A 13,822-nucleotide genomic window follows, 5' to 3' on the forward strand; every position below is an offset into this window, starting at 1 on the left:
CAATAGCAGGCTGATGTGGCAGGCTGCAGAACAAAACCAACAAAATAAAAACTGCACCAAAACCCTGACGCTCTGTATGTAAATCAGCACTGTCATAACTGAGGGACAATCTGTGAACAAGTGAGACATGGTTTGGTGTCATCTACCCAGTCTCAAATGCCCTGTGGGCCCATCCACATAACGTGGACAGGAAGTGAAGGAACAAATGCAAAATGACTCTCAGAACGACTTCATGGCAGTAAATCTCAAATTCCACGGAACAGAAGTCATTCACAAGCACTGTTCCAAGTACACAGACTAGAAAAGGAACCTGACTAGGCAAGGTAACCAAACAAGCAGAAGGCGTTGACTGTCAGAAGTGCTGCTGTACACACTCCCCACCAGTCCCAGAGGGCCCGTACAGGGCCCGCCCATCAGTCCCGGAGTTCAGGCACAGACAGTCCCCGCCTGTCCCAAGGTACCAGTGCAGGGTACTCCCCACACACCTGTAGACACCATTACCAGAAATCCTTAGGTGTGATTCAGACACACAATACATGTAGCTCAAGAGTTTCCAGAGTTTAAAATGTACACAGTTTTTAAATCACCATATGAAATTTTTTGCCATTTTAAAGAAAAGGCAAGTGTGACTTGGAGTGCAAAAACTGACAGGTAAAATATATCTACCACCAAACATGTAGGAATGTCAACTACCATGCTATCTCTGCTGCTTACAGACAACCTACATAATGTCTTTTTTTCCTTTGCTAGTAAATCCATGTGTTTACAACTGAAGCAAAATGAGGACCAATATTTGATAAATTCTTCAACTGATTCCAAGATACAGTCATAGGGAGTGAAAGCTTTTCTAAGAAATACATCTATTTAACGTATTTATTTCCACAACTTGCTTACAGTCCACATGATACAGCGCCAGACTTTGCATGATAAACACATGTTTTCCACGTTTGTGCCCTTTTGATGGCAGGATAGCTGAACCCCAATGAGATAAAATTACTCGGGGTTCACTCAGAACACATGGGCCGCAGTCCATGGGGCCCTGGAGCACAGTCAGTGGCCGTGTTTGGGCGATGGCAGCATTATTTACTTTCTCTTTTCTGCAGGCCCATATGTTCAAATGTTCCTTTGTGAACATGGTTACTTTTTAACCCGAGCATACTCATGTTGGTTTTGTGAGTACTGAAAGGGAGAAGAGGATGAAGCAAAAATCATGCCCAAATTATTGCAAGTTCCACTCTATCTAGCACAAATCTGGGGACATGACCACCATATCTATGCACACCAGAACTAAAAACGTGACGAACGGCCTTGAAAAGCACTCAGCTAAACTGAATTACAACAGATCTCTAAATACAAACATCTGGAGCACCGGTCTCCCTCAAGCCCCCACAATGAAGCCAGACGAGGCTGTGGGCAGCCCAGAGCAGAGCACACCCTGGATGACTTAGCCCTGACCCTCTGCCCCCACCACGGGCTGCCTCTCCCCATCAGTCCCAAAGCAGCACCAGAGAAGTTCTGGGAGAGAAAGAGAAATCAAATGCAGTGGACATGTGCACTTTCTTGGCCACCCGACACCCATTCCATTCTCTTTGTCAACGTTATATATGTGGGTCTGAGGTGGCCCCTGTATCCTGGACCCATGCTGTTTACTTCGTCACAACAGGCTGACTGTGAACTCGAAGCCCACAGATGCTGAACTCAAATTTTTAGATCTCCAATTGCTTTAAATAGAGCCCAGGCGAGCATATTTCTAGCCATTTAGCATGTGCCTGCTTAGCATGGCCTGCAAAACTGCACCCACCACCTGCCTGCTAGCCACAGAGACAAATCCCAACGCTGTTTTGGGAGGCTGTGTCACTGCTGCCCATCGCAGCTCCCTGACAGAGATGCCCATCCTGCATCTGAGCAATGTCACCTCGGCACCGGGCCCCACTCGGCGCCCCCATCCCATGGAGGTTTCCTGCCCTCTCCCCCATCTGGGTGGCTGTCCTGTGTCGCTGTCTGTGGAAGGTGTCCTACTCTGAGGACCTTCCCTCATGTGCACTCCTGTCAAAGCACACCCAAAATGAAGTTCACGGTGTGCCACTGCCATATGACAGCCTCGTCTTGTTCCTAGGTCAGTTCCAGAACCCTGCAGCTGGCCACAGGTAACTGCTCACCGCCATTCCACTGAAGGGCCACCCCTCCCCACCCTTAGTCTCCACGGTCAGAGGGGGCCTGACCAGCCCTTAGTCTTATTCCAGTGTTGACAGTGACTGGCTCAGAGATGGAGAACCGGTGCCAATCAGTTGGGAAAAGACCTTTGCTGAGTCTTCTTGGAGGAAGGCAGGCACTTCTTCACATGGACTAGAACCGGGGAAGTAAGACTGGGCTTTGATGTTAATGGTCCTCAAAGACTTAAGTGGGCTATTACCAGGTAAGCTCAAAAAATAAATATCCTCATGTAAAACAAAAATGTCTGATCAAGAAACATAGAGATGCCTATAGGTAACAACAGTGTATTATACTTAAAAATCTGTAGAGAGTAGATCTCACGTTAATTGTTCCTACCACAGTAAAATTGTAATAGACAGACAGAGAGATAACACATAGAAAGACAGACCGGGCCCTGGCTGGTGAGGTTCAGTGGATTGCACATCACCCTGCAAACCGAAAAGTCGCCTGCTCAGTTCCCAGTCAGGCACACTCCTGGGTTACAGGCCGGAACCCTGGTTCCGGGGGTGCGGGAGGCAGCCAAAGGTTTCTCTCTCACATCACTGTTTCTCTTCCTCTCTTTCTCTTTCCCTTCCTCTAAAATAAATAAATAAAATCTTTTTAAGATATATGGATTAAATAAATAAAAGGAAAGTGAAAAATGTTGGAGACGGGTGAAAACTGAAGAAAGAACCATATGATGGTCATAATCTCTAATGGAGTTTTTAAAAGCCTTTTCCCATAAACCACAAATTCATCATGAAAAGAAGGCAACTCAACGTGACCAAAGCACAAATCATGTGATAAGAAATAAAATCTTAAGGAACAAAACTGGCCCTTCATAATCCAAACAGCATAACGTTTCATTAAAAACACATTCCAGCTCGTCCTTTCAGAAACTCCACAGGAGGCGTTTCTCTCCCCAGATCGAGATGTCGCCCTGCGTCCTCAAACGGCCCTGGTGGAGCGGGGCCCTCCAGCCGGGGCCTCCCCACTCTCTCCCCTACACAGCCAAACCTCTTCCCGAAACAGCTTTCCTTCAGAATCTCTGCTTCTCCACGGAGTCCTCACTTCGGGCAACTGGACTGACACTGCTATCCTTCTACAAAACTGCTCTACGTATGACCCACACTGACCTCCAAATGGCAAAATCCAGAGTTTTCCTCTCAACAAACACACCGGCTGCTTGACCTCTGACACTGCAGACTCCCCTCCCACTCCGCCAAAACTCTCTCGCCTCCCCACTGCACGGTACCTAGGGCACACTGCGTCCTGCTCTGGGAAAGAGCAGCCGGGAGTTAAGGAGGCCTCTTGGCCTTACTTGGGGCTTCCAGCTATAAGTAAAAAATCAGTTTAGTAGCCTGAGAATACCAAGGTTTTCAAATCAAAGTAAAATTTTAAAAGTGCTCCAAAGTCTGAAAAATACACTTCCCAAGAGGAACAAACTATCCCAGGAGAAATCTGAGTGGCCCATTGCATGGGCACTGAAGGCTTTATACCAAAGGCCATACAACTGCTCATGTACAAGAAACTATAATTAGTAATCTCCAGGTCAAGGTGGATAAAAAATGAAGAGCTGAAATAAAAAAGGGAATGGCACACTTGCCCACCCTCATGTACTCCCCTCCCCTCAGACACACAGACACACACACACAGACACACACACACACATTTAGCCTGAAAGAGCTACTCTACCCCCAGGGCTCCAGCATAAGTTGGAGTTGTAATATCCATCTCTATTCTGGTTTAGTTAGTTCTTAGTCTGTATTGACCCCCCCGCCCCCGCCAACCAGGTTGTAAGCTTCTCGAGAACATAAAGTACCTTTCATTCATCTGTTCACTCCAAGAAACTAGTACAGTACCTGAGCACTCAGAAGGCTCTAAGGGCATGCACACTGGATGGATGGATGGAAGAACAGACAGACAGACAGACAGACAGAGAAGGAAGTGATGCATGCCAAACTTGCTTCAGTCCCTGAAAATTCCCACACATCTCCAAAAAATCAGCAATTTCATTTCAGCATCCCTGTCACACAGGAAGATTCCTATACATGATAAGGTTCATCAACCTGTCACAGTCCTACAGGGCAAATTTTGGGTAACTGAGGATGTAACTAACTATAGGGTCTCAAAGTCAAACAATGAGCAAAGGAAATTCTCGCTCAACTATCTTGACGGTAGCAAGACACATCACAGTAGCTAAGCATGTGCAGTTGTTATTCTTAAACAATAACATTCCCTCTTCCCTTTGCCACTGGCTCTCTGCCAGTCAATACCTCCTTTTGCAGATTCTGAACTGTTCTAACACAGAAAGCTTGTTAACCAGGTAAAATGCCATGTCCACAACCATCGGAACTGTAGTGACACAACAAAACAAAATCAGAGAAAAATCTGGCAGAACTCATATGTTCCTTTTTTCAAAAACAAGTAGTTCAACTTACCAAACCAAATAAATTCCATCAAGTTTGCTAACATAGTTTAAAATCAATTCAAATCCACCTTTCAAAATTGTTTCGTATGTTTCCAAACCATAATTTGATTGCCCGTGCTATGCCATCCATTAAATTTTACAAGCACTAATCTGTCAATAGCATGAGAAGCAAAGATAAACTAACGTTTTTATAGATACTCACAGCCACAAGTCCCTTTAAAATAAAAGTGGCTTAGATTCAAATCAAACAAACTACAAACACTTTTTAACTTCAAGACATTGCCCTCCACCCCCTCTGTAATAAAAAAAAAAGCCCAATACAGCCATTAATAATGACATTTTCGTTATTTCCCTCTAAAATGTATAATATGGAAAATGTTGTAATTTAAATTCTGGAATGGTATGTAGTAGCCTGAATAATGGAAGATATGAGGCAAATATTCTCCAACTAGTTCATAAAACTAGAGTTCCTATTCCTTTATCACTTCTTCCTCATTAATAAACATTGCACATGGCTGAAGGTAAAACCAAACCTTACTGCATCAAATGCATGCACCTTTGAGTTATTGCAAATGTATAAAAGGTGCTTTCAAAAGATTTGACAAGCAAAAAAAAGTTTTAAAAAACAGTACTTAACTTTTTTACTAGTTCCAAGTCCTATATTATCCCCCCACCTATAAGTTGTCAGTGCTGGAAAAGGGTACTTTTCCTATTAAGCTGATTCGACATGTGCTCCATAATCTACGAAGAATCAAAGTCAGGCACTAACTGTGACCAGACCAAAGCACACTCCTTGGTAATGGGACGGTTTTGTTTCTGAATTAGGAAGAGGGTACATTTACTCACAGCCCAGAAAGGGAAGCAGCTCAGCATGATCAACAGCATGAGCTTCTGGAGGCAGAGTCTGGATTAGAACCCCTCCGTTGCCCCTCAGGAAGCACATCTGAGTACGCTTCTCAGCCCGCAGAGCACTGGGAGCACTGGGAGCACTGGGAGCACTGGGAGCACATGGCAAGCACTTGGTCGGTGCAGGGCGGGATGGCAGCAGCCCAGGACCTGCAACTTGGCATCACCTGGGAGATGGTCAGAAATTCAGGCTCTCGGGTACAGTTCCAGACTTACAGAATCAGAACCTGCATCTTCATAGAGTTCATTTATTTAGTTTTAGGAAGAGGGGAAGGGAAGAAGAGAGGGAGAAAAACACCAACGTGAGAAACATGGGTTGGTTGCCTCTCGCATGCGAGCCGAACAAGGACCTGCCCCACAACCCAGGCATGAGCCTGGACGCACTGGAATTGAAATAGAACCGGCAACCTTTCCTTTGCTGGGACGAAGCTCAACCAACTGAGCCATGCAGGTGAGGGCTGAAGCTGCTTACCAAGAGCCCATTCTGATCTGAAGTAAATCCTGCCCCAGTCTCCCCCGCCAGGCGTGTTACCTTTACCTTTCTCTCTCCTAAACTCCAAGGGCCTTCTTCTGCCCCTGTAACTTGTTTCTGAGCCTATGCAGCCCAGCTGGCTCACTTCTGCCTCTGTGACTGTCTAAATAAACTTTCTCTTATGAAAAGAATATAATGATAATAATAAAATAAAATTTAAAAAGCACACCTAAATGCATTTTTACATTATATTCAGACATTACCTACTATAATTAATTTTTAAAAGCCACTCCATTACGTTTTTGCAAGTTGGATAAGGTGCATTTATTTTCAGTAAAAGGCGAAGTATTAGCTGGGATCAAAATTCCTCCATTTTTGATTCCTAACCATACTTGACTCAAAAGCAGTACCCAAGGCTGTAGAGGACTGCCATCTAGTGGTGGTTCATTCTGATGCACACACCAGAACCTCCACTGCCTTCCATTTGTTTAAAATATGGCCAGGTTTCCTTTTTACCTAATTCCTTTCTTGAGGACTGCTAACATAGTTCCCCAACCTAATAACTCCACAAGAAGCCATCATAAATACCGAGAAAGGTAAAAGGTGAGGATTTTTTTTAGCGTCCTCTTTAAAATTCAGATCAAGTGTAGGGGAGTTTTCACACAGGAATGTCCAACCTGCAGCCTGAGGGCCACGTCCAACCCAGATGGGTATGAGTACGGCCCAACAGAGCAGTAAATTTACCTAAAATGTGATGAGATTGTTTTGTGATGATGGGTCACAATGTATTTAATGTGAGGCCCAAGACAACTCTTCTTCCAGTGTGGCGCAAAGACGCCAAAATGTTGGACACGCCTGCAAGAGATGATCTGCCCACACCTAGGAAAATACACATTCAAAAAACACTAGAGCCCTGGCTAGTGTGGCTCAGTGGATTGAGCACCAGACTGTAAACCAAAAGGTCACCATTTCGATTCCCAACCAGGGCACAGGCCTGGGTTGTGGGCTGGGTCCCCAGTTAAGGACCTGTGAGAAGCAACCAATCAATATATCTCTTGCACAATGATGTCTCTCTCCCTCCCTTTCTCCCCTCTTTCCCCTCTCAAAAAATAAATAAATAAAATCTTTTTTAAAAAATAAAGAAAAAGAATACACTAGAGATGGGCTTAGAAAATGGACTTTCTTTTGGCATATGTATATCTTGGAGTGACTTTTATTTTCTGCTTTCTAAATTCTGTACTTTTTACAATTTGTTTATATAGTAGTTCAGCTTCCAAATTGAGAAAAAATATTTTATGACCTTTTGACTAAATAACTCTATTCCTACACTTTATCCTAACAAAATCATCAGAAAGGCGGACAAAGATCATGTTTAAAGATATTCATTCAAGCAAACAAAACTAATCTTCATAGCTTCATAATAACCCACTGAATCCATGCATCAAATCTTAGTTATTCTCCTTTATTACACAATTTAATCACTTCTCATTTTCTACATTACAAATAAATGCACATATGTAGATACAAAAGGAAAGAAGGGAGGGTAGAAAGGGTGAAGAAATAAATGAACATAGGGCAACTAGATATGACTGTTTCGCATTTTGGATCATTTCCTCACATGCATTCCTATGCGTCACATTTCAGCACCCAAGAACATTTTCATGGCTCTTAACAACCTTATAAGAGTGTCGTATCATTTTACATGGCCACGAGCAATGTAGGACAGAGACACCACAACCTCTCTAGCATTAGGTTTATCCCATGGCTAATTTTTTTAAGTTTGATTGAGATGTCATTTACATACCACCCTTTTAAGAATGTAACTTAATAGTCTTTAGCATATTGACAGAAGTATGCAACCGTCACCATAATCTAATTTTGGAACATTTTCATCACCCCCAGAAGAAAACCAGTAGCAATAACTTCCCATACCCCCAGGAACCTCCCCAATATGGCTATTTGTACTAATTTACCACCCCACAATTTTTCATGTTTTCTTGTAGATATCTCAATGATAAGTGTTTCAAACTCATGAAATGAAAAAAATCCCTTCTGCTACTCAGCTGTTTCTCTGTTTCATCTGTAATACTCTGCTCAACCACAGGAAAGTAAAACATGTCAGAATATCCTCCTGTTTCTTCTGAAGGTACTTTTTAAGTGTAAAGCATAATGTAAGCACTAAGAGAAGGCATCATATAATACAAAGTTATCTGTTCTTTTCAAAACAGTGATTCTATTGCTTTGGAAGTCCATTATTAAATTGAGCAAAAATGAGACACAAAATCAAAGAATTTATTTTTCTTTGATTAATTTAAAACTTGTTATTTTATTACCTGGCAATAAAGTTTAAAGGACAGTACAATCTATAAAAGATGACATTTAATATGTGATTTAAAGAACTGTCATGATGCTACCAAAAAAAATCCTATTCCCATTTAGCCAAAGCACTTCTTTCTTGTGTCTTGGTTTTTGGACTTTAGATATACAGAATTTAGCAATTTGGCTTTTGGGGATTTCATAGGCAAAAAAAGAATTGAAAATGTCAATTAACTGAGAGAGGCCTAGGTCTCCCAATCATGTCAGACATTTTTTTAAAGAACAGTGAAAATTAGCCCTGGCTAGTAGAGCTCAGTGGATTGAGCATGGGCCTGCAAACCACACGATCATGGTTCGATTCCCAGTCAGGGCACATGCCTGGTTGCGGGCTAGTTTCCAGCAGGGGACTCAGGAGAAGCAACCATACATTGATATTTCTCTCCTTCCCTTCCCTTCTAAAGATAAATAAATAAAATCTTTTAAAAGAACAGTGAAAATTAGTTTCAACAGCTGAGGCTGGGAGTGGACATTTCACTGACAGAAGTTAGCCTCTCATCAAATTTTAGCTCCTTCTGTCCTCTATTCACCTAACCCTAGACATCACCCATATTTCTGAAATAATTCCTGTTACTCAAGTTAAGAAATTATGCATTTCAGCCCAGTGTTTTGTATTGTTTCATGTTAATTATTCAAATGGTTCTTTGCACATTTGAAAGACCCCCAACTGCTAACTGGTGTGCTCAAGTTCACCCATTCCTTACACTTACCTCTAGGCATGACAAAACTGAATTCACAGGCCCTGCCTGGTGTGGATCAGTGGATGGAGTGCAGGCCTGCCAACCAAAGGGTCACCGGCTCCATTCCCAGTCCAGGCACTTGCCTGGGACTCAAAGGCCAGGCCCCCAGTGGGAGTCGTGTGAGAGACAACCACACACTGATGCTTCTCTCCCTTTCTTTCTCCTTCCCTTCCCCTCTCTCTAAAACTAAATAAACAAAATCTTCTAAAAAACCTGAATTCAAAGGAATGAAAGATACTTCCAAAATAAAGTTGTTCTTTCCTGTCGCTAAAGAAAAATCTAAAATAGGTAGGCTACTTTTTAATACAATGGCCAATCAACTCATACAAACAGCAGCCAGAAAAAGGTGAATGTGTTACAAAATCCTTAATTGCACGTTCTGTGGGGGCACACAAAAATCACACAAGTACGCGTCACCCGTGGGCTGCTGGTCCTCCAGTGTGCACCAACAGCTCGACGACGCTGTCACGGAGGAGTGAAAGGCATTAGCTTCTACACAGAAACCCTCCAGCACCCACAGCGCCGGTGCCCAGAAGCAAGCACCAAACTGCAGGCACTCTGAGGCTCTGGGACTAGGGCACAGGCACTGCAGGTAGCCCCTGTGCTACCTAGAAACATTTACCCCCAGGGTGAGAGGAACCCAGCTGCACTGAGCTGATGTTGGTAAAGGTGATGGCTTTGTGACATTCAGAAAAGACACCCATCCTCTGGGGGCACATGGCTTGAGGAGCAGGATCAGGCCTGCAGTGCAGCCTTTCCCGGCCCCCAGGCCAGGAGCCCTTGTGCAGATGGCCCTGGAGAGGTTGGGCAGCCTGGCCCTCACGGGAGCAGGCGGGGCAGGGTCCCCCTTCAGTGAGATCAACTTCTTTTTCCAGCAGGGGGCAGGCACACAGCTCCACCACGAGAAAGCTCCATTTCCACCAGCCCGCGAATAAAAGACAAACTCCGAAGAAAGGTCAGTTTTAGAAATGGCTCCATAGACCATATAAAAATGCTGGTTATAAGAAAATCAAATACATTCAGGTTTAAAGTTTTTCCTTAGCACTTTCCTTGGGTATTTGAATATAAAGCTTTTGGTAAAACATGTTTAACTCTTTCTGAGATTTATACCACATAGTCATCCATTTCTATATGGCCAAATACAGTCTCACTCAACATCACAAATAGTTTCTTCAACTGTAAGCGAAACAACATATAATGGGACCAATTTCACCAGAGGCTAACAGAAACAAAAGTTAAATTTCTACGACATTCCATCAACATTACAACTAAACCACATTGAATGAAATGATGTTATCTGAGGACCTGCTGTATTCTAAATCTGGTACTTGCAATAACACATTCACAAATAAATGCAAATTACCTTTTACACCACCAAATGACCCATAAGTCATATTGCAGGCCGTTCTCTGAAGATTATGTTCATACATCAATTTGATTTGATATTGGTTCCCATGCTCCACATTACCCAAGGTTCCTAAGGAGAAAAACAAATCCTTGTATTGCTTTGTATTTGTGTACACTAAAAAATATTAATTTCTTCTCCACCCTCCACACCAATTCCAAGTCATTGGATTTCAAAAAATTGTAAATGACCAAACACTGAAACATTGTGTATTATGAACAATCACCACACCGAGGACAAAGAACGCCAGCACAGTTAAAACGATTTCGTCCCAGCTGGATTACACCACCGATGAAATACACCCTGGGTAACACTTTATTGTCTATTTTCATACTGTCTGAGTAAAGTGCAATTATTTAAATAACAACAAAACCTTCCAATTTCAGTTCTGAAATAAACGAGATTACATTCCTGGCACTTACAAGCAACAATAGAGCAAAGATACAACTAACAGTGTCTAGGGAAAAAATTCCCCACACTTGCAAGTAATTCAATTTTCTGTCCCAACTTGCAAAATACTCAAGCCCTAATGCATGATATTCTAATTTAATGGAGAGAGTTTTCTAAAGCTTCCTTCAGCAAGTAAATAAGACAATGATGTTTTATTTTAAGTCTGACAAGAAGAATCTCCTTAAAAACAAGGAAGAATGCTTTCTCTGCCTTTAACAAATCATATGTGCTATAAACACTTCCTAGTTCTTTCCAAATAAGAAAAGACTATTTGCCCGTATTGTACTCTCTGTTTGCTGGCCTTTCTAGAGTACTTACAGTTGAAGCTATAGCCCAGTGATCAGCTGGGAATGATCAGGGTTAAAAGAGGTGTTCAAAAGAAAACAGATTAAGAACACAGCTTTTTCCACGAACACATATCTTTCTCACTCATTTGAAAATGTAAAAGTTAAAGAAAACACTATATCATAAAGCCAATAAAACAGTCCCCAAACTATACACCATTAGATCATTAAAACAACCTAAATATAGATGGCGTGTGCACACACATACAGACAGACACATGCACTCACAGGAGCATTTGCTTTTTGTCCAGAAGGACTGACCAACATTCCCTGAGGTTGTAAGAATACAAATATTTCTATTTCCATTTTAGAACTGAGGCATCATACATTCAAAAAAATTTAAGTCCTGGCTAGTGTGGTTCAGTTGGTTGGAGCATCATCCCTTAACCTGAAAGGTTGCAGGTTCAATCCCCAGTCAGGGCACAAGGTGCAAAAGAGAGGCAAACTGATCAATGTTTCTCTTTCACACTGATGTTTCTATCCCTCTCTCCCCGTCTCTTTCTCTTTCTCTAAAAACAGTAAGCATGTCCTCAGGTGAGGATTTAAAAAAATTAATAAATTTCTCCCCAAATCACACAGCTGGTAAAGGACACAGTACTCAAACTAGGCTTTTAGATCCAGAACTATACATCCTGGTACCTGGCTGTCCCTCACTGAACCACCCCCCGGTACCTCGGGGAGCCAATGACAGTTTCCCCGAAGGAGAAAGGTATGAAGAATGTCACTTCCACCTCCTCCTTTCCCACCCTGGCTTTTCTTACTCATTTGGAAGGTGGAGGAGGGTTGGAAAAGAAAAACTACCAGAGGAGGACTTCTTGGGGAGGAATCACTTCTACTCAGATCTGCACCCCTGAAAATGATAATAATAGGCTCTGCATGCCAATAAAATAGAAAGACTCAAATTTTCCAGCTAACCCTGATAGGAGATGAAAGCTTTCTGGAGTGCAACGGGCAGTGAAACCAGTAAGGTAAAGACTGAGGGGAAATAACCACCACAAGAGCCCCATGGGGTAGGGGGTATGGGGAGCCACCAACCAAGTAACTCCCGGCATTAACCTAAGAAAAAGAAGTTCCAAGAAACATTTGGTTTGTCCCTACAGAAATTACAAATTTCATTCTTCACCCAAAAGCAGATCACACCGTCTGAGTAAAGAAAGAGCTCACGCATGCCCACCAGCCGAAGGGTCAGCGGGTGCAGGGCTGAGCAGGGGACACCACACAAAGCGAACCTGCCGTGATATGGGGCCTGCATCCTGACAGCGTGCTGCTCACACTGGAAAACTTCCACATTTCAGGTGACAGCACTTGAAAACTTAGCTGTGTGACCATAGAGAACAGGACGCACTGTGGCCAGAGCTACCATTTCATAATAAAAGTGGCATGTGAAAATCTAAAACCTCTGGCCATTTTTTCCCTAGAGAAGCACCAATGACAAAAGATTGAAATTACTTACACAGGTTCTGCCCTTGGAGATACAGACTGAATATAGTAAATATATACCTATAATTACAGTCTACATACAGCTAAAGTTATTGTAAAGTTTCATCAGTTAGAAAGGAAACAGATATTAGAACATTTGTGCTGTTTGACCTTTTATAAACAGAATCTGATTTAAATCTTTAAAAATCCTATGAGAAATCAAAGGTCACCCTGACAACAGTTTGGAGACATTTCAAATAACTGTTGAAAAACCTAATGATGTTAAATAAAATAAAAACCTTTACAGAGTAAGTTAAAAGGTTCATTGTGTGAAATAACCAAATTAGATTATATAAGTCTGTCAAAAGTAAGGAACCACATGTTTTTGCCCTCTTGTGGCAAACATTAAAATTCCATAAATATGTCAAGTACTCAGTAAATGCTTGTTGAGAAGTACACAAGTTTTGGGAAAGAATATTTAAGAGGACATAATCAGTATGGCTTAAGCTCACGCATCTGCAACCACTTACTCAGAAGCTGAAGCCCACCCCAAAGGAGCCTCAGATGACACATGATGTTCTCTCCCCCTGAGTCTGATACGGTGAGCTACCTCCAGGCCAGCGGGGGTAAGCGCACTGCTGAGGACACTCACCCACCAAAACGAAGTCGGCACAGTAGCCTCTGACCAGTAAGGGGTGTCTGGTGTGTCCAGAAGGCCTCGTCTAGTTTGCTTCAAATCTTTTCTAGCCACACACAGGGTATAAAAGACAGAAAGTAATTGGGGGGAAGGATGTCAAGTTCAGCGACACTTGCATCTGCTGACACCAGTGGTTTCGCTTACACTAGAGAATGCTTATGCATCCCCCGTTACAGTTTAAATGTTTATGCATCCCCCGTTACAGTAAAAGCTAGGTAAAAGTTCAGTCAGAAACTTCAAGAAATATTTTTCAAGAACAAAACCATGAGCCCTGGCTGGTGTAGCTCAGTGGACTGAGCGCGGGCCTGCAAACCAGACGATCGAGGTTCGATTCCCAGTCAGGGCACATGCCTGGGATGCAGGCCAGTTCCCAGCAGGGGACTCACGAGAAG

General features: G+C 42.7%; 1 protein-coding gene across 4 annotated transcripts in view; it reads right to left on the reverse strand.

The window, feature by feature from the left end:
* Positions 1 to 13,822, reverse strand: part of BBS9 (Bardet-Biedl syndrome 9) — a 359,454-nt gene that overhangs the window by 321,051 nt on the left and 24,581 nt on the right. For 3 of the 4 annotated variants that reach the window (XM_037041162.1, XM_037041163.1, XM_037041164.1), the window contains one exon: positions 10,479 to 10,592. In XM_037041162.1, coding sequence (XP_036897057.1) covers positions 10,479 to 10,592 — 114 coding nt within the window. Of the gene's footprint in view, positions 1 to 10,478; positions 10,593 to 13,822 lie in introns of those variants that run through there. The other variant, XM_037041165.1, reaches the window with a different exon arrangement.

Source organism: Sturnira hondurensis, unplaced genomic scaffold (genome assembly GCF_014824575.4).
Source record: "Sturnira hondurensis isolate 20B ecotype Veracruz unplaced genomic scaffold, ASM1482457v3 Scaffold0002840, whole genome shotgun sequence".
NCBI lineage: Eukaryota > Metazoa > Chordata > Mammalia > Chiroptera > Phyllostomidae > Sturnira > Sturnira hondurensis.